Raw genomic sequence first — 20,736 nt, forward strand, 5'->3', positions numbered from 1 at the left:
GCCAAGGCAGGAGACACGGGTTCGATCCCTGGGTTCGGATGATCCCCCGGAGAAGGAAATGGCAACCCACCCCAGTATTCTTGCCTGGAGAATCCCATGGACAGAGGAACCTGGCAGGCTACAGTCCATGGGGTTGAAAAGAGTCGCACATGACTTAGCGATTGAACAACAACAACACACGTTCTAACAGGGCTTGTTGAATAAGCAACCACGTTGTCTGAACCCTCAGAGCTGGTGAGAACAGAACCTACTGAGGAGGTCTGGGGGCAGAGTGTGGGTGACACTGAGGTTGGGTCGCTTCTTGAATCTGAATCCAAACCAGACCACAGAGTAAAGGTAACAACATTCAGCCAAAAAAGGGGAGGGGGTGGAGAAAGAGCTAGACAAATGCAAACTCTTGTTATTATTTATCCCCCCTTTTTGGGGGGGGGGGCTTCCCAGGTGGCGCTAGTGGTAAGAACTTGCCTCCCAATGCAGGAGATGTAAGAGATGCAGGTTCAGTTCCTGGGTCGGGAAGATGCCCTGGAGAAGGAAATGGCCACCCACTCCAGTGTTCTTGCCTGGAGAATCCCATGGAGGAGAATCCCTGGAGAATCTCACCAGAGGAGCCTGGCGGGCTACAGTCCATGGGGCCGCAAAGAGTCGGACTGAAGCGACTTAGCATGCATGCATCCCGTTTTTTTTGAACACATGTATCATTGTTTTCTTTCCCAACAAGAAAAATAATTGAGAGGCCACGTTTACTGCTTTTTCACTTAAAAATCCACCCACAGCACCTTGCATGCATGCTCCTTCCATGACAACATGCATAGGTTTGTGGCAGGTTCCACCAGGCCCTGCCCTCTGCCAGTAATGCCCCCCCGCGCCCCCACTGACTTTCCTACCTGGGGTGACATGGTTTAAAAATGAGTGACAGGTCTGGTTGGCAGTCAACGGTGGGCAGGGTTGCCTTGTCTGAGTGTCTGCACGTGGGTGAGTTTCGACACAGGGTGTGTGGCCCATCTCATCTTGATTTGAGGGAGGAAATGAGGCGGATGGCTGTTTTCATGCAGAAAGGGAAGTGCTTTTCAGAGGACAGTGACTGACCGCAGAGCCTGGCTTCCTGCAGCCTGCCGGGGGCCCTCTGGGGCAGCCACGCCGCCCCTTTCCTGGGTTCCCTTTTTCTTGGAGGAGCTGGTCAGCTGGGCTGGAGGCGCAAGGGGGGTGGTCTGGGCAGATGTGGGGCTTGGGTCAAGACTCCTAAGGCACGAGGACCTTGATGCTGGGAAGGATTTCAGACACCAACAGCCTGGCTGTCTTCTCCTTGAACAGAAGCAACCACTGGGGCTGAGGGCCCCGCAGGCTTGAATGCAGCAAGACCTGGGACCGGCCACAGGCCTGAGCGCTTGGACAGACTGACCCCTCGGACAGGACATCACTGCCCTCCATCTCTATCAGACCTTGCCTTGCTGACCCCAGCATCCCGAGGAGGTCCCTTCCTGAACACCCAGCTCTGCCTGTGAGCCTGGCTTTGGTGCCCTAGGCTCAACAAGCCCCTCTCTGGGGCTGTGACTCTGAGAAACCCCGGGTCTCTCCCTCCCTCCGCGTCGGACCCCCCTCCCCAGTCTCCTCCTCACAAGGCCGGCCCCTCCCCTGGGTGTCGTGATGTTAGGACTCAGGGGGCGGGGGCGCCAGGCCACCCCTGCCTCGTCATAGGGCCCGTGTCCTGTGAGCCCCGTGGGGTGCAGGCAAGAATCCAGCCACCGTCCCAGACCCGTCGGGTTCTGTGCACACTCGCCAGTCCAAGAAGCCCCGCCCACCCACGTTGGACAAACGTAATTGTTTCCTTAGTTCACCCACATCTGTAGACTGAAGGCTTTCGGTTTAGAAGTGATCTGAGCCAGCTGGGAGGCAGGGTGAGCATGGAGAGTGCAGCCCAGGGTCACAGGATACGGGGAGTGGGGTGGGTGGGGGCTGGCAGAGACCAAGCTTCACAGTTGAGGTGTGCACCTACCCCGGAGGGCGTGAGGGAGGTGGGACCGAGAGCCTGTCTGGGCGCCTCCTGATGGAACAATGTGATGTTGACAGGAGAGTTTTCTTTCTCCTTTTGCGCTGGGAAATCTAAGTGTTTGAGCGAGGAAATGAGCGCTTTGAGTACTGTCAGCCTGTTAGGACCAGAAGCGGTGCAGGGAAGTTTCTCCACCAATACCCGACCTTGTGGTCTGGTTATTTATGTAATTATCCATGTATCTATGTAACCACGTATCTGTGTATTTATCTATATAGCTATGTATGTTTCTGTGTAGCTGTTTACCTATGTGTCTATGTAGCTATCTATATATTTAAGTGTCTATGCATCATCTAGCTACTTATCAATCAATTCACCTATTTATCTACCTATCATGTTTCTATCTATGATGAGTTAATACTATGCCTGCTTCATCCAGACTCAGGTTGAGTCTGGTTATGACAGATCTTGCTAGAAACACTTATCTGTGTAATTGTTTTGTTCATTTAGTTTTTCTATGACACCAGACCTTGCTTGAGGGCAGGGAATACATGGGTTTTTTCTCAATTTTATCTCCTCATTTCCTGGGATGGCCATGGGTTGACATGCTTAAATATTTCTTTAGTGAACAGGGATAAGATTGCTGAATGGTGAAGGATGAACAAAAGAGCAAGTCATGGAGCGGTTAAGGTGAGTGATCTTGAGCAGTCAGAGAAGAGACGATGTCATTGGAAAAAACAAACCCAAAACACCTCATGGCATTTTCCAGTCCCCGAATTGCTGTGAGTTACCCTGGAAGCACGACCCAAGACAAGGATGGAAGTGTAGGTAGTTTATCTGAGAAGCAAGAAGGCGGAGTGGGGCAGGGAGAGTGTGAAGGAAAGGAATTCCTGGTAGAGAAGCCTGAGGTCCGTGCAGGAGGTGATGGCAGGGGACTCCACCAGGACCTCGGAGAGTGTAGAGAACGCCCTGCAGGGTCTTCCCTCCAAAGGCAGTGACACTTGGGAATGTATTCATGGGCTTCTGTTCCCCACTGCTTGGAATCGTCCCAGGGATGGCTACGTTCTTCAAGGTCGGGCTGAAAGTGGTTCTGACACCTACAGAGCCATCAACCACGTCAAAAACGAAAGGGCAGGTCACCACAGGGATCTGAACCAGAGGCTAAAAACACATGCTTGAAAACCTCTGTTCAACGGATTGAATCCAGTCTGTGAACTTGACTTCACCCCTTCCAAAACCCTCTGCATCTTTGCCTTCTGGACCGGAAGACAATGCCTCTTTCAGTCCCTACTTCCTCTTTTCCCTCCCAACCAGCGTTTCAGTTCGGAAGTCAGATGGTCTTCTCACCCTTTGAGGAGAACAGAGCGGAGCGATGGTTACTAACCTCCTAGATCAGACCACAACTCTAGGTCACTTCAGGCCGTACCAGTAGAAACTGCTGAAAGTCTAGCCTCAGAGGTCAGCAGCAGTTAATGCACTGGGAGTGGCCTGGGCCCCTGCCTCGACTAGGGGCACAGAGCCCAGATGAGGGGGGCCTCGAGGAGAGCTGGCCTGCTAGATGGAGGGAGCAACATGCGAGAACATTCTGGAAGGCCAATGGGAAGACGGGCAGTAACCAAAGGGCTGCCTGTCAGGGCGTCATCTGGTTCCATCAGCCCTTAAGGAAACGTCCCGAATCCTGGCCACAGAGAAAGAGCTCATTCCTGTTGTTTTCATGATGGTTTTACACTTTTAGATTCTTATTTTGTACTGTTACAGGCTCCCCAAATTAGACATATCTTTACAATTCTTGCATTTACACAGAATTTTCACTGTTCTCTAGGTGCCAGGAAACCAGGCCAGTTGTCCCCTCCCTGCCAAAACAAACAAACAAACAAAAAAAGGGGAATATTAGAAGACTCAGGCCCATCACCACTTGTTTTTGCTTGCTTGTTTTCACTGAATTTTTGGCAGTGCAAACCCTGTCCTCACAGGAATTCGATGTGTTCTTCTCTGGTGGGGACATTGAGGGGCAAACAGAGCGGGAGAGGAGGGATGAGACAGTTCTTGCAAGACCCTGGACACCAGGGAGAACTTGTATGTGTAGACCCCGGGGAGCTGGGCCACCAGGGGACGGGGGAGGGGAAGGGGAGGGGAGGGGGAGGGGGAGGGGAGGGGGAGGGGAGGGGGAGGGGGAGGGGAGGGGGAGGGGGAGGGGAGGGGGAGGGGGAGGGAGAGGGGAGGGGGGCTGAGTGGTGCAGGGAGCAGAGGGAAGCGGACTGGAGAGTCCTCGAGACACCGCAGTGAGAGTCACTCAGCCATCAAAAAGTCAGACTTGTAGTCACTATAGAATTAATTTCTATGAACCAACCACTTTCAGATCCACAAAGAAATCCCAGCTTCCCCTGAGTAGGAACAACCAAAACAACAGCAGAGGAAAATTCCAAGGGATGAATGTAATACAAACTGTGCAAAACTGAGCCCATGTAAGTGTCTATCTTTCAAACATTCCTGAGTGGTACAAAAATCAGATTTGAAGAAGTGAAGAGCTACATCCGATCCTTGGACAGCATCCTTGGACATGACAAATATGCCAGTTCTTCTTCAGCTAATTTATAAATGAGCCCCAGTCTTCAAAATGCACTAACAAGCATTTTTTCAAAAACTAGACAAATTGATACTAAACTTTATATGGAAAAATAACAACTAGGAAACACTAGTTGAAGCAGTATGACAGTATAACAACTAGAGAAGCAGTATGCAGGCAGAAGGGATGAGCTCAACCAGAAGTTAAAACACACCACACAGGGACTTCTCTGCTGGCCGAATGGTTAGACTTCGCCTTCCAATGCCCCGGGTTCTATCCTTTGTAGAGCAGTTAAGATCCCATATGCCCAACAGCCAAAAAGCCAAAACAGAAAGAGAGACAATATTGCAACAAACTCAACAAAGGCTTTAAAATTGGTTCACATTAAAAAATTTTAAAAACATTTTTTTAAATAGCACATACACAATAGAGCCTCTGAGTCATGAGGCAGTAAGAAAGCCTAGGTGCATCTCCTTAGCCTGGGAAAAGAAACAAAAAAAGAATCAGCCGTATTCCTCAGGCATTTCAAAGCAGTGGGGTATTATACACAGTGTGGTTTACATGCAAACGGATGCTCTGGGAGAAGACATGTGGCTACAGCATAAGGTCAGTAGCTGCTAAAATTATTAAGTGAATGTTTAATGAGGAACGTGGTATGTTCAGACTCTCAGAGTATCAATATCTCCCCGCACCCCAGTGACTGACCACAAAGGGCAAACCACAGCTTCACTCTGGGGAAACCCAGGGCACGCCGAGTGCACCCGCAATCCCTGATAAGGAGAAACAAGGACAGCACAGCTTGGCTGGTACTCCGCCCCCAGCGCACAGCCCGCATCTGACCAGAGTGGCCTGGCTCCTGTGCTGTGTGCCTCATGCCTCCTTTCTCGGCGGCTCCCCTTCTCCCAGCGCCCAGCACCCAGCACCGGCACCGCTCTCATCACCCTTGTGAGGGGAGGAGCCCGGGTCTCTGGTTGGGAGACTGATGGAAACTTCACTGTGTCCACACAGGTGGCCCTGAGCCAGAGACTCGAGATGAACACAAGCCATTCAAGACCAGGAGGGGCTCAGACCTCGGGCAGGAGCCGCTGATCTTCTGACCGCCCAGCCCTAAGCCCAGCACTGGGCTCTCATCACCTCATGGCACATTTGGACCAAGCCTGGAGCACATGTCTGGGTTTATGATGGGCGGAAATTGTTTGCTGAACAAAAAGGATTCTGACATCTTCTGTGGGACGGCCTTGGATACTGACATGTAGGGGAAGAGCTGCTCGACTTCTGGTGAAAATTTCAGCGTTGAAACGCACGCTGGGGGTGACAGGCACCTGCCCATGGCATCCTCATGGTCAGCGTGGCCTCCCAGGCTCTGTCATCCTGTCCCTCTGATCAGTCCAGGGTGGGCAGGAGAGTCGCTGTGATTTCAGCACTCGTCACCCTGCTCAGCCCCACTCCATGGGGAAGGAGAGTGAGTCATGTGTTTATTATCATCATTTAGTTATTTGAGGATGAGCCTTGAATTTCCCTTTCAGATCCCCTAACACGCCTTCTCAGTGGTGGAGATAGGGAGACAGTCCTGGATTATCCGGGGAACAGGGGGTCCCCTGTCACCACCAAGGTCCTTATGGGTGAAACAAGGAGGCAAGGAAGACACAGCCAGAACACATGTGACTTGAAAGCAGAAGCTGGAGAGCTGTGACTGCCGGCTTTGAAGATGGGAGGGGTGATGCCAGGGAGAGGGTCATTTGTAGAAGCTTGAGAAGGTGAGGGGAGACATTTCCCCCGAGTGACTGGGAGGAACGCAGCCTGACGACACTGCGGTTTTAATGCCGGGGTTTCCAGTTTGGACTTCTGACCTCCAGAATGGAAGGTAATTACTGTGTCAGTTTAACGCGGTGACTTCCAGCAGCTGCTCTGTAGCCACAGGAAGCAAACACACAGAGTATCTGAGGGGGTTTTGGTGGCCGTCGCTGTTTGCTTCTTTGTTTGCCAGTCTGAACTCTGCAGGCTCAGGGTCTGAATCTGTCATGCCCACAGACGTACCTCTAAGCCAGGCACATGGCCAACACCGAGAAATAGGTGCAGATGCTTGGGGGGAGAAAAGCCATCAGACCAGGAAGGCTTAGGGCAGCTTAGAGTTACGGGAGGCCCCAGAAGTGGTCTGAAATGTCTGTCGAACCCACTGCCCACTCCAGCCTCAGCCTGCAGAAACTAGGGCCCGGCTCTGGGGAGGGTGGGTCCCTTCCTGCGGGGATGCTGATGTGACAATCGCATGACAGGAAGCACCAGCCCCGGAGAGGACACACCCTGTGTTCTGTCTGTCCAGAGGACACCTAGATCTCCTCCATCCTCACAGCCTGGACCGCAGGGAGGACACGCCATGGCCCCCGTGCTCCCCGCCCTGCTCTGTCTCGGTGAGATGAGGAGGCGCAGGGGGAGCCCTGGTCTGGAGGGACCTCCCCCAGCAAGCCTACTCCGTCAGGGGACCCCAGGGCCCAGGAGGCTCCCGGGGAGGAGAGGCACTGCTCAGATCTGAGGGCAGACCTTTCACAGGGTGCTCTCTTCCAGGGCTGAGTGTAGGCCTGAGGACCCAAGTGCAGGCCGGTGAGTCTGTCTCAGGGCCTGGCTCCCTCCTCTCGTGGGGACAAGGGTCACCCCCAGGCTGTGGGCAGGGGGAGGGCAGCTCGGGGCTCATGGAGGGGGAGTCTGGGAGGTCTGGGCTGAGAGCTGGGGCCTGGGGTGGACGCCTGGTGAGCCTGCCTCTGATTTCCTTCCAGGGATTCCCGCCCGCCCAAACCCACCATCTGGGCTGAGCCGGGCTCTGTGGTCCCCTGGGGGAGTCCTGTGGCCATCTGGTGCCAGGGGACCCTGGGGGCCCTGGAGTTCCATCTGGATAAAGAGGGAACCTCAGTCCTCTGGGACAGACAGAAACCCCTGGAGCCCCGGGACAAGGCCAAGTTCTCCATCCTACACATGGGACAGGACCACGCAGGGAGCTATCGGTGCTACTACAGCACCCCCACTGGCTGGTCAGAGCCCAGTGACCCCCTGGAGCTGGTGGTGACAGGTGAGGGACACTCGGGAGCCTCAGGCTCTGCCCTCGAGAAGGGGGTCTGCTCTCAGGGGCTGTCCCTCTCACAGCCCAGCCCTGGGGAGGGGAGGGGAGGAGAGGGTGGGGGCCCCACGGAACCAGCTGCCTCCTTCTTTCCTAGGACCCTACGGCAAACCCAGCCTCTCAGCCTTGCCGAGCCCTGTGGTGACCTTGGGAAGGAACGTGACCCTCAAGTGTGGCTCCCGTCGGGGATTTAACAGATTCCTTCTGACCAAGAAAGGAGAAGACGAGGTCTCTTGGACCCTGGATGGACAGCGAAGCCCCGACGGGCAGACCCAGGCCCTGTTCCCCGTGGGCCCCGTGACCCCCGGGCACGGGTGGACGTTCAGATGCTACGGCTTTTACAGGCACACCCCCCGGGTGTGGTCAGCCCCCAGCGACCCCCTGGAGCTCCTGGTCCCAGGTGAGGAATCCCGTCCTGACCCCATACATTTGTGCAGACAAGACAATGTACTGGGGTCTCTGCTCCCAGGGGAGCCCCTGTGAAAGGGTGGGGAGAGGAGCGTGGGGCTCACAGGATAGACACAGAGACTGAGACACGGCGAGGCCTGAGGCCGGGCCAGGAGAGGGGGGTCCACAGGGGAAGCGGTCCCAACAACCGAGTGCGTGTCTCTCCCCAGGGCTGTCTGGGAAGCCCTCCCTCCTGACCCCGCAGGGCCCTGTCGTCACCTCTGGACAGAACCTGACCCTCAGGTGTCACTCTGATGTCGGCTATACCAGAGTCGCTCTGTCCAAGGAGGGGGGACAGGACCTCCCCCAGCGCTCTGCCCAGAGGCCCCAGCGGGGGCTCGCTCAGGCCGACTTCCCCCTGGGCCCTGTGGGCACCGTCCACGGGGGCCGGTACAGATGCTACGGTGGACACGGCCTCTCCTCCGAGTGGTCGGCCCCCAGTGAGCCCCTGGAGCTGCTGGTGGCAGGTGAGGAGACAGCGGGTCAGTCGGGGACCAGACTCTGCACAGGCCCCACTGGGGAGCCCCAGGGGTGATGCTGGGACCAGGGGAAGGGGTCCCGGGGAGGAGACAGAAAGACTCGGAGAAACAGAGACAGCACTGAGGGGCCAGAGAGGCCCGCGGAGTCTCGCTCAGAACCTGGGCCGGTGCCCGCACCCCCTTCCTCTCTGCAGGACGGCTCAGAGACAGCCCCTCCCTCTTGGTGCAGCCGGGCCCCTCAGTGGCCCCGGGGGAGAATGTGACCCTGCTGTGTCAGTCAGGAAACAGGATGGACACTTTCCTTCTGTCCAAGGAGGGGGCAGCCCATCACCCCCTGCGTCTGCGCTCCAAGGACCAAGACGGGCGGTACCAGGCCGAGTTCTCCTTGAGCCCTGTGACCTCAGCCCACAGGGGCACCTACAGGTGCTACGGCTCACTCAGCACAGACCCCTACCTGCTGTCACAGCCCAGTGAGCCCCTGGCGCTTGTGGTCTCAGGTGAGGCAAGGTCTGTCCGTCTCACTCAGCAGCTCGGGGCTCTGCCCCGGGAGCGCAGGGTGGTGGTGGAGGAGGGGGCCTTAGGCAGTGGTGGAGGAGGGGGCGCTGAGGGAGGGGCCCCTTGCTTGAGGGGCCTCGGAGCCCGCGCCCTGCCCCTTCTTCCCACACTGGGGTCTCGGAGGGCCAGGTGGGCAGTGTGAGGGTCTCAGGGAGGCCACAGGGCCGTGCATGGCAGAGGGGAGTGAGGTGGGGACCCTGGGTCAGCCCGGCGTACGCCTTCCTGGGCTTATTCCCAGGACCCAGTCTCCCAGCCACAGACCCAGATCCGAACCTGGGGAATCTCGAGGCTCTGTGCTCAGGGGAGACAGCCCACCCCAGGGCGCTTTGAGATTCTGTGGGGGGACAAGGCCCCTCAATCGTCAAGGGCCGGCGGGGAGTTGGGCAGAGATGGCCTGGGAGCCACAGGCTGCAGGGGCCTGAGGCTGCTGGATGGGGGGTCAGTCTGGGGAGGAGCAGGCCCGCCCCACCCCATCCTGCCCCCTCCCTGGGCAGAGTCCAGCCGGCAGACACAGAGGGCTGAGTGAGCGCCTGTGGTGGGCGGTGGTGGGTCCATGGGACCCCGCATACCACTGCTCAGGGGCGGCCCCCACCCCGGGACCCCACAGACCACAGCTAAGGGGCGGGCCCCACCCTGTGGTGTCTGAGCTCCGGCAGCTCAGGGTCCTGAGCAGGAACGTCTGAGACAGTAAGATAGAGAGGCCCCGGGAGGCTCCCGAGGAGGACATGGCCCACCCACAGCCTCTCTTCAGGACACTCGGGCCCCGCTGACACCCTTCCCCAGCACCGCAGTCAGACTTGCGAGTGGGGATGAGGACACTGTCCCCATCAGGGGCTGGGCTTGGGGCCACGTCCTCTCACGGGAGGCAGGTGCCCTGGGTGCACACCCCGGTTCTGGGTAACGGGGCCTGCGCTGACCTGTGCGCCCTCATCCCAGACTACACGGTGCAGAATCTCATCCGGATGGGCCTCGTGGCCTCGGTCCTGCTGCTCCTCGGGGTCCTGCTCTGCCAGGCTCGGCACGACCACGGAGGAGCCCTAGATGCTGCCCGGAGCTGAGCACCGAGGCCTCGCACTGCCCGAAGCGCAGCATCCCGGGATGCCAGCTTCCCGCCTGGGAGCTTCTGGAAGAGCCTCTGTGGTGCGTGCTGGGTGCGCTGTCTGCAGAGACCCTGGGGGAGAGACGCGAGATGCTCCGCGGGGGCAGGAGGAGGCCCCTGGGGGCTCGGCCTCTGCTCACAGGGGTCCCCCTCCCTCCTGGGGAGGACGCCCCGACTCCCGGCTCCTACCACCCCCGGGCCTGAGGCTCATCCCAATGGCAGGAGCAGGTCCTCACCCTGCACGCCGGCAGGCTCTGTCCACTCTCATGAAGGATGTGAACTTCATTTTTAATGCCCGCCGTCTCTGGTGTGTGCAATGACCTCCATCCCTTTGCTCTGAAACAGAACTTCATTTAAGTAACTGAATAAATGGGTGAAGGTGGGGCCCCATTGGGAACAGATGGATCCAGAACTCTTCCCTGAACCCCCCAGACCCCTCACGCCCTGCTCTCCTCATCAGGTGACACCCAGTGTCGTTTCTGCAGACACCATCACTGCGAGGGGACACCCTGGCGTTTGAAGTGACAGCCAGGTGCTCTGCTGGTAAACGGCTAAGGAATACAACAGTTTATAAAGAGCCCAGGTGTGCAAGCTGTGTGTCTCCTTTGGTGCAAACGCTCTCCGTGGCCAACCTCAAGGAGCCTGGGTGAACACGCTGAAGGCCCGGTGGGAAGGAAGGAGCAGGCTGACTTTCCCACAGGAGCGGGTCTAATCCAGCCAGCCCCTACTGATGGCCCCACGCGCACAGATGTGTCCTTTGTGTTAGGTTAGATCATTTCCATGTCAGTTTCAAGCCCCACTTTCCATGAAATCAGATGCCAAAACCTTAATCCATTCAGACGAGAGGGAAAGAGAAAACAATGCAAGTACCAGTTGCGGGAGAAAACATGGAGCACTTTGGCTCCAATACCTTACAGCTTGGAGTGCAAATCGCCTCAGTAATTTGGGGAGGAAATAACAACCATCAGTTAAAAGGGAGAGACACACAGCCCCCACCCAGAGTTATGTAACCGAGGGGGAAATTGTGCCTAACCACCAGTACACATGCAGGAGAGTAAGGACAGAGGGTCGCTCATATCAGACAGATCACAGAAAACAACCTCACAAACATGAATGCTTTGGTGTATACATGCGATGGAGCTTTAAAATTTCATTTTAAAAAATATTTTATTGATCTATTTGGCTGTGTCAGGTTCCAGTTGCAGCATGTCAGATCTTGTTGCCTCATGTGGGATCTTTCACTGCAGACCCTAGTTGTGGTGGGCAGGCTCCAGGGAGCGCGAGCTTCAGTAGTCACAGCACACGGGTTTAAATTGCCCCTCGGCACTTGGGGTCTTAGTTCCCTGACCAGGGATGGAATCCATGTTGCCTGCATTGGAAGGTGGATTCTTAACCACTGGACTGCCAGGGAAGCCCTGCAACGGACTTCTATATGAGAGAAAAGTTGAACTGCCACAGTAATACAGACCAACTTTCAGGCATGTTACTTAATGAGTGAAGAAAAGCTGTAAGTGTGTGCACGAGGATCTCCATTGCATAAAAGTCAAAAGGAGACAGATGACGGCCTGGCAGCCACTCCAGTACTCTTGTCTGGCAAATCCCATGGACAGCAGGGCCTGGCAGGTTATGGTCCATAGGATCGCAAAGAGTCAGACACGACTGAAGCGACTTCACACGGGCATAAAGGGACAAAACGCGTTACTTGGGGAGGCAGAACTTTGCCAAATTTTAGGACTAGAGGACGGAAAGCTCCCACGTGACCTCCTGGTCCTTACACACTGGGGAGGGGGCGGGGGAGCTGTCAGAGGGAAGCTCAGGGGCTGCTGGAATGCAGTCCTGTCCCTTCTGACACATGGGTACTGACTCCTGTCTGCAGCTCCTTACTGATGAGCCGTCCCTTTGCTCCATCACCCTCCCTAGCTTCTCACCCCTGAGTGAGGTGGGGCTGAAGCAGGCTGGGGAAAGCCAACCCCTGCATAGGGACCAATTCATAGCAAAGTGGCCGTCCAGCAGTCATGGCAAACACTCCACACACTCTCAGCGTGTTTCCACACACCATGACCTCAGCTGCCCAATTGGCATCACTGAGTCCAGCCAGATGATGAGGCGCTGCCCCGGGGAAAACGGGGCCTCAGATGACATGCGGTACAGCAGAGCAGGTGATGACTCAGGCCTGGGAAAGAGGGGCGCCCCGAGCTCCAGCAGCACCAGGCACCCTGAGCCTCCTGAATAGGACAGCCGCCCCAGTCCTTGAAGCACGGGCACTGCCAGTGCCCCAACAGAAAGTGTCACTGGAGGTGGCGCAGACAGGGCAGGGCCCCCGAGCCCACTCCCTCGCTCTCTGCTTCTGTCCTTGGGCTGTACAGGGGCCCGTGTCCCCCCCCCCCACCACCACCACAGATCCCATCAAACTGTGTCGCCTAGAAGTACTGTAGGGACCAGGACCAGGTCGTATTGCTGAGTTTCCCAGGATCCCCGGGGAAATATCCCACGGCAATGTGTAATCTCCTCCAGACGCCAAAGTGACCTGTAGTTGTGTGACGTTTTCAAGGCAGGGGACAATCTGGTCCCCCTCATAAGCTTCAGGAAGATGTGACTACCGTCACCCATGTGTTCACTTGAGGAAGCTGAGGTTCGGAGAACAGGCAGCGGGCTCAGAGCTACAGAGCGGGGCAGGTCCAGGAATGAGCCCAGTCTGTTGACCTCAGAGCCCTGTCTTGCCAGCACAATACTCTTCCACCTTGTACTAGTGTCCGAGGGCCGGGGGGGACATTGCCACAATCTGGGAGGATTAAGACAACAGGCGTGTATTTGATCACAGTTTGGGAGAAGCCCAGCATTAGGGTGTCCCTTGGAGGTTCTAGGGACAATCCTGACTGCCTCTTTCCAGGGTCTGTTGGCCAAGGCACCCCCTGGTTTGGGGCAGAACCTCTCATCATTCTCCTCCACTCCACACGGCTGCAGCTCCTGGTGCCTCTCTGTTGTCTCCGGCATCCTCTCCATGTTCCTCTTCAATTCATCCAACTGGAGCACCTAAAATATCACAGGAGGACCCTCCCCCTGCAGTACGATCTCAACATGATGACACTGCAAAGACCCCATTTCCCAAAAGTCACATCCCCAGGAAGTGAGGCTGCCAATTTCAACATACTCATTTAGGTGAAAATTAACAGCTTCCAAAAGAGAAATATACACAGGAATGACTTTATCAAAGGAGGTGCAATAATTACACACTGTAGTTTTTTCATCTCATGAGGAACATCTGAAAAGAGCTGGATTAATGGGAAGACACTCCAGGATGGTAGGGTGGAAGATTAATGTTGTAAAGAGGACAATACTCTCAAGGTGTCCTGCAGAATTAACTCAATCCCTATCTGAATCCCAAAGGGTATCTCTGCAGAAAAAAGAAAGTCATTTCTCTGAAGTCAAGGTCATTGAGAAAGACCCACGGTAGCCAAGCAACCTTGAAAAGTAAGAACAAAGTTGGAAACCGCACCCTTTCTGATTTCAACACTTACTACAAAGTTCCAGTAATCAAAACAGAGTGGTGCTGGCTTGAGAAGAGACACACTGATGCTTGGAATGCCAACATATAAACCTATACACATGATCAGTTGATTTCTGACAAGACTTCTTCTAAGCCATGATAATGACAAGCAAGTCTTCCTGACTCATCCCATTTAACTGTGCATATATTTTGTTGTAGGATTTGTGGATGGCTTACATGAGAAAACCCGATAAACCTCCTAGATACTGATCCACTCATCACCTACTGGTCGACTTGACACTGGCGCTGTATCACCGTTTATCACCATCACCATCCTCCGAGAGTCCAGTCCCTATAGGATGGTGACCGTCTCAGTAACAGCTGTGTGTTCACACCTTCCTTCCCTGAAAATGAGCCTACTGCCTCAGGGATACAATCCTGGCACACTCGCAGGGAGCATGAGACCCTGTGTGACCAGGGCACAGCATCTGGATGACTCCTTTTCTTAGGAAAACCCACTCCCCCTTCCTGGCCCCTCGCCACTCCTGTGCTCCCACTAGCAGTCTGGGTCTCTCCTTCTCCAGGAAGCCCCCACTTGCCATCACTAGCTTCCTGGACCTCCACCAGTTACTGGGTCTTGCTGCCCTCTGTGGTTCCCCTTCTCTACAACTGACCAAAACCAGAGCCACCGTATTCACTGTCTAAATGTGCACACTGTCGGTTATCATCATCAGAACCCCCCTGAGTCCAGGGAAGGAACTGGTCACTTTCACCAAAGAATCTCATGTCTGGATATAGTAACTGCTCAGTAAACACTGGCTGATGGCCTGGATGGTGGAAGGAAGGAAGACAGGAAGGGAGGGAGGGAGGAACTTTGCATTTTCAGAGTCTCAGAAAAGGGAAGCGACTCAAGGTCACACCGTTTCCATGAAAAGCATAAGCAGAATTGGAACCAAAGCAGTGCACTGGGCAGCACCTAGAACGTGTCTCTCCTTCCACCGTGCTCAGACAGAATAGGCCCAGGGACGCCCCTTTCTCCAGCCTCCGACCACCCTCCAACCATTTTTCCAGTGGCAACCTTGGAACCAACCAGATGTCCTCAGCCCCCAGGACCAGCCAAGGCCATTTGCAGAGATCGGCTCCTTGTCGCCGGCCACCCGTGAGCTCCCAGTATCCTGAGACTAACTCCTGGCCGCCCGGTCCACATGCAGCCTCCGCCTCCCACCCCAACCTCTCTCTGGGCTTCTCCAACCACTAGGACCAGGTGGGTCTGGAGGGCGGGCCGTCTCCCGGTGGACCGGGGGAGAAACGGGGAGCCAGGGCGGGGGAGCACTGAGCTCCCTGGAAACTGCAGAGCCAGCACTGCAGCCACACACTCTTCTAGGATGTCCGTCCAGGGCAGGACGAGGGGGTCAGACCCCAAATGCTGTGGGGCTGCCCTGCTAGCAAAGAACCTGAGCCAGGCCTTCGTGGACCTGCAGGCCCTGAGTCCTCCCCACCCGACTCCAGCTCCGTGACTTCCTGCAGCCATGTCCTGGACAAGTGGGTGAAATTCACCACGACGGTGGGTGCCTACCTGACCAGCGCTGCAGGCCAGCTGGTCCCCAGTGGGGCTGGATGGCTTTCTCCTGCAAAGTTTCAGCCTCCAAAGCGCCGCTAGGAGCCTCTGGAGCCCAGCGGCTTATGAGGAGCCCCTTTGGGGTCAGAGCGTCCTCCAGGAAGCTTCTCTTTGCAACCAAGAGGCAGCTTGTTAACCACTATAGAGCCATCTTCCAAGCCTTGGACCAAATGGAAATAATAAAGCCTTTTCCAAAAAAAAAAAAAAAGTAACCAATGTTGAGCTAGGCCCCACCATGCACCTCAGCCTCCTGTCTAGGGACCATGTTACTCTCTGGGTTTTGGGGTGGGATCTGGTGAGACTCCCATGTGCTCTGGAAGGCTCCTGAGCCTGCTGTCTGCTGGGCTCCACTGGGAAGGGCGAGCAGAGTGAGCAGGGTGGGGCTCTTCCTCTTTCTGGAAGGAACCCAAGACGCGCCACCAAGCCTGGACCTTCACGCCCAGTACGTCTGTCTGTCCTGCGGGCTCTGAGGTCTCTGTAGGTCACCTGTTCTGCTGGGGACCATGAGAGGCAGCACCACGACCCTGACCTTCACCGCCCTTCTCTGCCTTGGTGAGCTTCCGAGAAGGGAGGGGTGGAAACCCCTCTCCTCCCACATCTGGTCCCTGAGAGGCCCCAGGACGCAGGAGGTTCTGTGGGGACAGACTTTCTTGGGGGAGAGGGGAATGTCCTCAGGCTGGATCTGACCCCAGCCCTCAGGGCACAGAGCAGACCTGGAGTGTCCAGGACGTGTGGTGGGGCCGGGCGCTCACAGGGAACTCTCTTCCAGGGATGTGCTGGGGCCCGTGGGACCAGGGACAACCAGGTGAGCCCCAAGACCTCCTGCTTCCACCCACCACCACTGGTCACTGGGGAGCACAGTGGGTCAAGGCCGCGGGTGGCCCGTCTGGGAGGGGCCTGGGTGACAGCTGGGGAACCTGGGGGAGAAGGCACCCTGACTCTTTGGGTCTGATTCCTTTCCAGAGGTTCTCCCCAAACCCTCCATCTGGGCTGACCCAGGCACCATGGTCACCCATGGGAGCCCTGTGACCATCTGGTGTCAGGGGTCTTTGCTGGCTGATGTCTACCATCTGTATAAAGAGGGGGACTCTGTATACTGGGAGGCTAAGGCCCTTCAGGGCTCCAGGAACAAGGCCTGGTTCCACTTTGCATCCTCGAGCTCAAGTGATGCCAGGCAATATCAGTGTGCATATCAGAGCAGAAACCGCTCGTCAGAGCGCAGTGACCCCCTGCCCCTGGTGGTGACAGGTAAGACGGAGGGGTGGGTCCCTGGGTCCCTCCCATGGGAGCCTCCTCATGGGCAGAGGAGCAGAGTGTGGGCTCAGGAGGCCCCTCCCCTCCCAGCGCACACCTGGGGTCACTGGGTGGAGGTCCCCCTTTAACACAGCCCCTCGCCCCCAGGAGTGTACAGGGCGCCCTCCCTGTCTGCCCAGCCCAGCCCTGTGGTGGCCGCAGGAGGCAGAGTGTCCCTCATATGCAGTTCACAGTATGCAGCGGGCTCTCTGCATCTGCTGAAGGAGGGAGGCGCTGACCCGCTCCGACACAAGACGTCAAGGAGCTATGGGAACCAGGGGCGGGAGCAGGCTGTGTTCCCTGTGGGCCCCGTGACCACCTCCCACGGGGGGACCTACAGGTGCTATGATGCTCCCAGCATTCAGCCCTATCTGTGGTCGCGCCCCAGTGACCCTCTGCATCTCCAGGTCACAGGTGAGGCCCCCAGGCCCCTCTATTTCCTAGACAGACCCCTGACCTAAGCCTTATGCCCCATGAGCCCTGGGAGAGACAGGGGCAGGGACACTGGGATCCTGGGGCAGGACGTGGGCGGGAGCCTTGGGAGGGAGTGGGGACAGCTCTCTCTGCAGCCCCAGGAGCAGGGCTGGTGTGCAGCCCTGTGCCTCCATGCCCTGTCTGCAGGCCTGTCCCGGGCACCTTCCCTGTCCTCCCAGCCTGGCTTGCTCGTGCTCGCCGGAGACAACCTGACCCTCCAGTGTCGCTCAGAGGCCGGCTTTGGCAGCTTCGCTCTGACCAAGGACGAGGGGCTCAGCCCGCCCCTCCGTCTAGAAGGGCAGCAGAGCCCCGACTTCCCTCTGGGCCGCGTGAGCCGCGCCCACGGGGGCCAGTACAGATGCTACATCGGACACAACTCCTACTCGTGGTCGGCTCCCAGTGCCCCCCTGGACATCCTGATTGCGGGTGAGGGGCCCCTGTCCTGGCCCATGTCCCGACTGTCTGCTCAGGGCGCTGGACGAGGGTCGGCCCTGGTGGTGACGGGTCCGGGGAGAGGGTGCTGGAGCAGAGGCCCAGGTGGGGCAGGGGTCTGGGGGGGAACGTGAAAACAGGAGTGAGAGGCACGGAGATTAAGGAGACGCACACAGACGGGCTGAGAGGAGCTGGGAGGGTCACAGGGAGGCCCCCTGCTCAGAGTCCGGGGTGTGGGGAGGGGCTCTCTGCTCATCACCCCCGTCCCCCCCAGGGATGCACAGGAAACCCTCCCTCTCGGCCCGCCCGGGGGCCTCAGTGCCCCAGGGAGAGAATGTGACCCTGCAGTGTCGCTCTGAGGTCCGGTCAGACACCTTCCATCTGTCCAAGGAGGGGTCGCTCGCTGCTCCCCAGCACCTGCGTCTGCAGGACCCGGCTCCACCCGTTCAGGCCAACTTCACCCTGCGTGCTGTGACCTCGGCCCACAGTGGGACCTACAGGTGCTACAGCTCACACAGCACCGCCCCTCACCTGCTGTCGATCCCCAGCGACCCCCTGGAGCTCCAGGTCTCAGGTGAGGGCCCAGCCCTGGTCCTCTGCGTCCTCCGGGTCAGGCCAGGGCCCTGTTCCCAGGGGAGCTCTGGGCTGAGTGGGAGTGGGGGGTCACAGAAGGTGGGGATCAACTCTGAGGGGGCCGGAAAGAGCCAGAGGCCTCCCTTCCCTGCCCGTCCTTGCCCTCATCCCGGGCGTCCAGACCCACTCCTGATGATGGAGCTGAGCTACACAGGCCTCAGGGTCAACCAGTAGGACTCAAGGCCAGAGCCCTCGGTCCCCACCCTCCTCTGGTCTCCAGTCTTCATGGCCCCTCGCCCAGAGAGCAGCACAAGAGAGGGGCTAACAGAGCCCGTGGCCCCCAAGGGAGCAAGCGGACAGGCCCTGGCTCAGCTGGTGTCCTGGGGGACCGTGGGGCTCCTGGGAATGAGACATGGATGAAGGGTGGGGTTCATGCAAGGGGGGATGCTAGGGCCCAGCCTGGGGGAGGGCAGCCCCTGTCCTGACCCCCAGGAGCTCTGAGGATCAGCTCCTTTCTCCCAGGGGGGAGGCCCCCAGAGCAGTCAGTGAGGGAGGGGGTGGTGGGTCCATGGTGGCCAGAGCTGTCACACCCTACTGATCCCCTCGAGTTTGTGGTCTCAGGTGAGGGGCCAGATGCTGTCCTGTCTGAGCTCAGAGTCCTGTCCTCAGAAATGCCTGAGACAGTCAAAATGAGTTCACATGGGGATGGGGCGCCACAGGGAAAGACACAGAACCAAGAGAGGGGTCTCCCCAACTCCTCACCCACACCACTCACTTTATGCTTCTCAGGAGCCCCTGACAGTATCAGCCCACCACAAAACAAATCAGACTCCAAGAGTGGTGAGTAAGACAAAGTCTGTTACAGGGCTGGGCTGGGGGCCACATCATCTCCCGGGAGGCAGGTGCCCTGGGCCCACACCCGGGTTCGGGAGTGATGGGCCTGCGCTGACCTGTGCGCCCTCACCCCAGACTACACGGTGCAGAATCTCATCCGAATGGGCCTCGCGGCCTCGGTCCTGCTGCTCCTCGGGGTCCTGCTCTGCCAGGCTCGGCACGACCGCGGAGGAGCCCGAGACGTGACCCAGAGCTGAACACGAGGGCCCCGCACCGCCTGGAGCGCTGGAGCCCAGGATGCAAGCTTCCGGCCTGGGAGCTTCTGGAAGAGCCTCTGCGGCGCGTGCTGGGTGCGCTGTCTGCAGAGACCCTGCGGGAGGGACGCGCCGCGGGGCGGGAGGAGGCCTGGGTGTCCCCGGGGGGCTCGGCCTCTGTTCACCGGGGCCCACTCCCTCCTGGGGAGGACGCCCCAACTCTCGGCTCCTCTCACCCCCAGCCCGAGGTGCATCCCACATGGCAGAGGTGGGTCTTCATGCTGCACGCCTGCAGGCTCTGTCTGCTCTCATGGAGGACGTGAGCCTCATTGTTAATGCCCGCCGTCTCTGGTGTGCGCAATGACCTCCATCCCTTCTCAGAAACAGAACGTCGTTTAAGTAACTGAATAAATGGGTGGAAGTGGGGCCCCGTTTGGAACAGATAGATCCTAAACTCTTCCCTGAACCCCCCTCTGGACCCCTCAAGCTCCTCTCTCCTCGTCAGATGGCACCTGGTGTCGTTTCTGCAGACACTGTCAGTGTGAACAAACACGTTGTCGTTTGAAGTGAGTCAGGTGTTGTGCTGGTAAATGGTGTTAGCAATATATCTACTTTGTAAAAAGCCCAGATTTGTGGTTTTTGTCTGTTTCTTCAGTGTAAACACTCTCTTCGTGGCCAACCTCAAGGTGCTCGGGTGAATGTGCTGAAGGCAGGCTGGGAAGTAAGGAGCAGACTGACTTTCCCCAAGAAGCGAGTCTGATCCAGCCGGCCCCTCACTGATGACCCCCATGTGTACAGATTTGTCCTTTATATTAAACATCATGGTTAGATAATTTCCACTTTTTGCCCCAGTTTCCATTAAACCAGATGCCAAAATATCCTAGTTCATCTATAAGAGAGGGAAAGATAAAATGAGGGAAGAGAAAACAACTGTAGGAGAAAATGCTGAGTATGCTGAATCCTGGCACATCACTGGGAGGTGTACTAATTACTCCAGTCAGTTTGGAGACTCAATAACAATTACCAGTTGAAAGGAAGAGACCCAGCTCTGGTCCACAGTTATATAACCTAGAGGAAAACATCTGCATAACCATGAGTGTATGAGCAGAAGCATATGGACAGATAGATGGATTGCTCACATTAGAAAAAAATTACAGAAATCGGTCCCACCAAAAATGAATGATTATATGACAAAATTTTATATGACAGAAAAATTCACAAAGTTAAACTTCTACAGTAACACAGTTCAATTTTCAAGTATGATGGTGAATAAGTGAAATAAAACTATAGGAGCATATTCCATCACATCAAATCCAAAAGGTGACAACAAGGGGCCCAAATAAACAAAGTAAGAAATGAGAGAAGAGAAATAACAATTGATACCACAGAAATACAAAAATTCATAAGAGAATATTAAGAAAAACAAATTGGACAACCTGGAAGAAGTGGACAAGTCTCTAGAGACATACAGCCTGCCAAAACTCAATCAAGAAGACATGGGTAATATGAAAAGGCTGGTCACTAGAAGT

The 20,736-nt window shown here is 56.7% G+C and overlaps 2 protein-coding genes across 2 annotated transcripts; both read left to right on the forward strand.

Moving 5' to 3' along the window:
• Positions 1–7,429: 7,429 nt before the first annotated feature.
• LOC113875950 (leukocyte immunoglobulin-like receptor subfamily A member 6) lies at positions 7,430–11,381 on the forward strand. The gene is made up of 6 exons (XM_027514685.1): positions 7,430–7,614; positions 7,760–8,062; positions 8,280–8,576; positions 8,783–9,085; positions 10,080–10,283; positions 10,703–11,381. Exons 1-5 carry the CDS (start codon positions 7,521–7,523, stop codon positions 10,199–10,201), a joined length of 1,119 nt encoding a protein of 372 aa, XP_027370486.1. The 5' UTR covers positions 7,430–7,520; the 3' UTR covers positions 10,202–10,283; positions 10,703–11,381.
• A 2,532-nt stretch (positions 11,382–13,913) lies between these two features.
• Positions 13,914–19,834, forward strand: LOC113875949 (leukocyte immunoglobulin-like receptor subfamily A member 2). Its single transcript, XM_027514684.1, has 9 exons — positions 13,914–14,993; positions 15,750–15,899; positions 16,117–16,152; positions 16,311–16,595; positions 16,749–17,054; positions 17,262–17,540; positions 17,821–18,120; positions 18,909–18,959; positions 19,089–19,834. Exons 2-9 carry the CDS (start codon positions 15,851–15,853, stop codon positions 19,208–19,210), a joined length of 1,428 nt encoding a protein of 475 aa, XP_027370485.1. The 5' UTR covers positions 13,914–14,993; positions 15,750–15,850; the 3' UTR covers positions 19,211–19,834.
• Positions 19,835–20,736: the final 902 nt, after the last annotated feature.

The sequence above is a fragment of the Bos indicus x Bos taurus genome, chromosome 18 (assembly GCF_003369695.1).
Source record: "Bos indicus x Bos taurus breed Angus x Brahman F1 hybrid chromosome 18, Bos_hybrid_MaternalHap_v2.0, whole genome shotgun sequence".
NCBI lineage: Eukaryota > Metazoa > Chordata > Mammalia > Artiodactyla > Bovidae > Bos > Bos indicus x Bos taurus.

Bases quoted from the DNA above. Each gene is read 5' to 3' on its own strand.
- LOC113875950 (XM_027514685.1), top strand. From the start codon at position 7,521: ATGGGACAGGACCACGCAGGGAGCTATCGGTGCTACTACAGCACCCCC. The intron at 8,577-8,782 runs GTGAGGAGACAG...TCCTCTCTGCAG, and splicing joins CCTGGAGCTGCTGGTGGCAG to GACGGCTCAGAGACAGCCCC. The intron at 9,086-10,079 runs GTGAGGCAAGGT...CCCTCATCCCAG, and splicing joins CCTGGCGCTTGTGGTCTCAG to ACTACACGGTGCAGAATCTC.
- LOC113875949 (XM_027514684.1), top strand. From the start codon at position 15,851: ATGAGAGGCAGCACCACGACCCTGACCTTCACCGCCCTTCTCTGCCTT. The intron at 16,153-16,310 runs GTGAGCCCCAAG...ATTCCTTTCCAG, and splicing joins GTGGGACCAGGGACAACCAG to AGGTTCTCCCCAAACCCTCC. The intron at 18,960-19,088 runs GTGAGTAAGACA...CCCTCACCCCAG, and splicing joins CAAATCAGACTCCAAGAGTG to ACTACACGGTGCAGAATCTC.